This window comes from Monoraphidium neglectum, assembly GCF_000611645.1.
Source record: "Monoraphidium neglectum strain SAG 48.87 unplaced genomic scaffold scaffold02678, whole genome shotgun sequence".
Lineage (NCBI taxonomy): Eukaryota > Viridiplantae > Chlorophyta > Chlorophyceae > Sphaeropleales > Selenastraceae > Monoraphidium > Monoraphidium neglectum.
The window spans coordinates 3,525-6,460 of record NW_014010950.1 but is presented as its reverse complement, the minus strand read 5'-3'; the positions used below and the strand labels follow the sequence as shown (position 1 = coordinate 6,460).

The 2,936-nt window shown below is 65.4% G+C and overlaps 1 protein-coding gene across 1 annotated transcript in view; it reads left to right on the top strand.

Moving 5' to 3' along the window:
• The window catches only part of MNEG_11298 (glutamate dehydrogenase (NAD(P)+)), a gene marked incomplete at both ends in the record, with an annotated part of 3,126 nt that extends 2,939 nt beyond the window's left edge, over nt 1-187 (top strand). The window contains one exon of the mRNA XM_014040231.1: nt 116-187. Coding sequence (XP_013895685.1) covers nt 116-187 — 72 coding nt within the window. The remainder of the gene's footprint in view (nt 1-115) is intronic.
• Between the last annotated feature and the right edge of the window lie 2,749 nt (nt 188-2,936).

Genomic DNA, 2,936 nt, shown 5'->3' with positions numbered 1-2,936 from the left:
CCCGCCTGTCACACCCCCCACACACACACACACGAGCGCGTGCACACACACACACACACCTACCTGCACACCCCTACCTGCCCACACACCCCACAAAAAACCACCACCCCCGCAGCTGCGTGTTGCGGCCTTCATCAAGGCCCTCCACGAGGTCACGCGCGCAGAGCTGCACCGCGGCTTCGACTGAGAACACTATATTGTCCGAACCTTGGTCCCGGCCTCAGACGCTCGCAACCAGCCCGCGCCGCGCCGTGCGGCGGCCGCCCTGGACGCGCGGGCGGCGGCGCGCGGGCGCGGCCTGGCTCGCGGTTTGCGGGCCGCGCGGCTTTGTGCTTGACTGGGCGGCCGCGAGGACGGCGGCGCGCGCTCGCGCGTGGGGCGCCCTGCCTGGGCCCCCCCCTGCTTTCCAACTGCGACCCTCTCCCGCCTCCTGGTCTCTGAAGTTTCCTTGCTCTGCTTGTTTCGTGTCGTGTGTGGGGCAGTATGCGGGGCAAGCACTCGGGAACGCAATTCGTGGAGGATACGGCGGAACACCTGGGGTCTTGAGGGGCGCCGTTTGACCAGCCGCGCGTGCTCGCACTGCGCCGCGCTCTGTGCCGCTTCCCGGCGCCGCACGCGCGGCCCCACCCGCGCCGCGGCCCCCGCTATCGCGAACGCTTGGGGGCGGCGGCAGCCCCCCGTTATCAACGAGAAATGGCCCATTCAACGTGACAACGTAGTATTACGAACCTGACACAGGCTGATTGCAACACCATACCATCGTCCCTTCCCCATCCGCTAGCTGGGGCGATTGGCGGGCTGTTTGGCAGTGGGTCACGCATTACTGTTGTCCGTAGCAGCAGCAGGGGTGGTGATGAGGGGGCGCGGTGGAGGGGGCTCCCGCGGAGGGGGCTGCTGCGGAGGGGGCTGCTGCGGGACCACTGCGCCTGCAGCACACGGCCCTCGGCCCCTGCAGCCGCAGACCAAACACGAGAGACGGAATCTCCGTGCAGGCGATTGGCGGGGGCCGCTTGTAGACGTTGATGCTAGCTGGCGCGTCAGCTGGAGCCCAACAGCGCGACCCCCAGCAGCCGTGTCACGAGGCCGGTGGCGCAGCTCTTCGTCGCTGCGCGTACAATGCGCCTGTGCATGCTCGCTCGCCGGCATGCGCTACATGTGTGTGTGTGTGTGTGTGTGTGTGTGTGTGTGTGTGTGTGTGTGTGTGTGCGCGTGCGTGTGCGTGTGCGTGTGTGTGTGTGTGTGTACACGCGCGCGCAAAGCCTGTTTACAGACGCAGCTTTGGTCCGGCTGTCCACAGTACAGGCAGGCGCGTGGCACGCTGCACGTGTGCCGCATGCTGCTGGCGCTGGCGGTGGCTTGCTGGTGGTTTGGTGCGGGGGGTGCGTCACAGCCAAGCAGAACACAGTGCGACTGCTGCACAAAGGTACATACGCTGATATGCACAGGCCGGCACAACACAGCCCAAACCAGGAAAGCGACTGGCATCAGCAGCATCACGGTGCAGCCACACTCCCCCCAAGCAAGGGACGGCGCCTCCAAAGATTGATTACACATCGCCGGGAAGCAGCCACAGCCTACTACGTGCGTGCGCCTGGCGAGGGTTCTTGGGACGCGTATTGGTGCACCGCACAGCGTCAGCCGCCTAGCCTCAGCAAAGATCTGGAGGTCGCACCGCCCCAAGTCGCGGCGCGCACGCCCCCCCCCCACACACATGCACACTCCCCACCCCTCGCCCTCCTCTGGTCCTTGGGCTGAGAGAGCATTCTGTGGCGGCACCTCACAGTGCCGCGATCCAAAGCGGCGAGGATGCCCTCCCAGGCTTCAGCCCGGGTCCTTTTCGTGCCAGAGGGATCGCCCAGGGCTGGCGGCGCAACGCAGCGCGGCGCCGCGCGCTGAACTCGCCCTCGGGTGTTGACCGCAAAACGCCGGGTCAACCCCAGTCTGACTGGGGTCCAAGGAGTCTGTAAAGATTTTTCAAACGGTACATGCCCTCAAGAGCCTGAGTCAAGCACGGCCCATTGCATTGCGGTGGGCGAGGCGGCGGGCGAGGCTGGTTGTATCACAAGGGCAAAGCTGCAACACTGGGGGTGCAAAATTGGCTGCACACCGCACCGCCTCGCCCTGCTTCCCTTTGGGGGGAGCGGGGAAGGGAACAACGAACAACCCCAAGCTGCTCAGCGGAGGGTTGTGGCGCATGGCGGCGTCCTTGTGGCGCGCCGGCCGGGGCAGCCCGCAGTTAGCAGCTCTGCGCTGCAGTCTGGAGTCGCCCAGTGTTTGAGTGGGGCTGGGCAGGGTGGCATCGAGCAGTTTGGAGAGTGGTCACATCGTTGATTGGGCAAAGATGGTGACAATTTTGTCAAGCAAGGGTGCACGTGCAAGGCCCAGCAACTGGGAGGTGGTGTGCTGGTGCGGACGCGCCGGGCGCGAGGCGGCCGCTGCTGGGTGACTTTTCGGCGACACATGGGTGCCCGCAGGGCGTGGCCGCAAGGCTGCCACCGTTTTGGTTTGAGATGCACCCGATTGCAAGCTCTGCAGCAAACAGCCGAAACGCAATCCACCTTGCACAACATGTGCGCATGCTTGCTCAACAACGCCACAAGCAGCTGCCCGTCCAACCCAATTCCAAATCATTGTCGACTTCTGGTGCCGTATCTCGCCCCTCCTCACGCCCATTGACGACAAACGCATCACGGACGCTGGTCGCGAGGCTCAGCACAACCAAATCGGAGCCCCCAGATCGATCGCTGACCGCGACATACAACCACTGGCAGGCTTCAATCGTCGCTCAACGGTGACCCGACGAGCGGTCAGTCGCCTCCCGAGGAGAGCCAAATCAGGCGCTCCCACAGCCAGACGCCATGGGACGCACCGCTCCCAACAACGCCAGCGGTCGGCCGCGCAGTGCGCGCTCAGCGCAGGCGCCGTCGTGGCGGGCC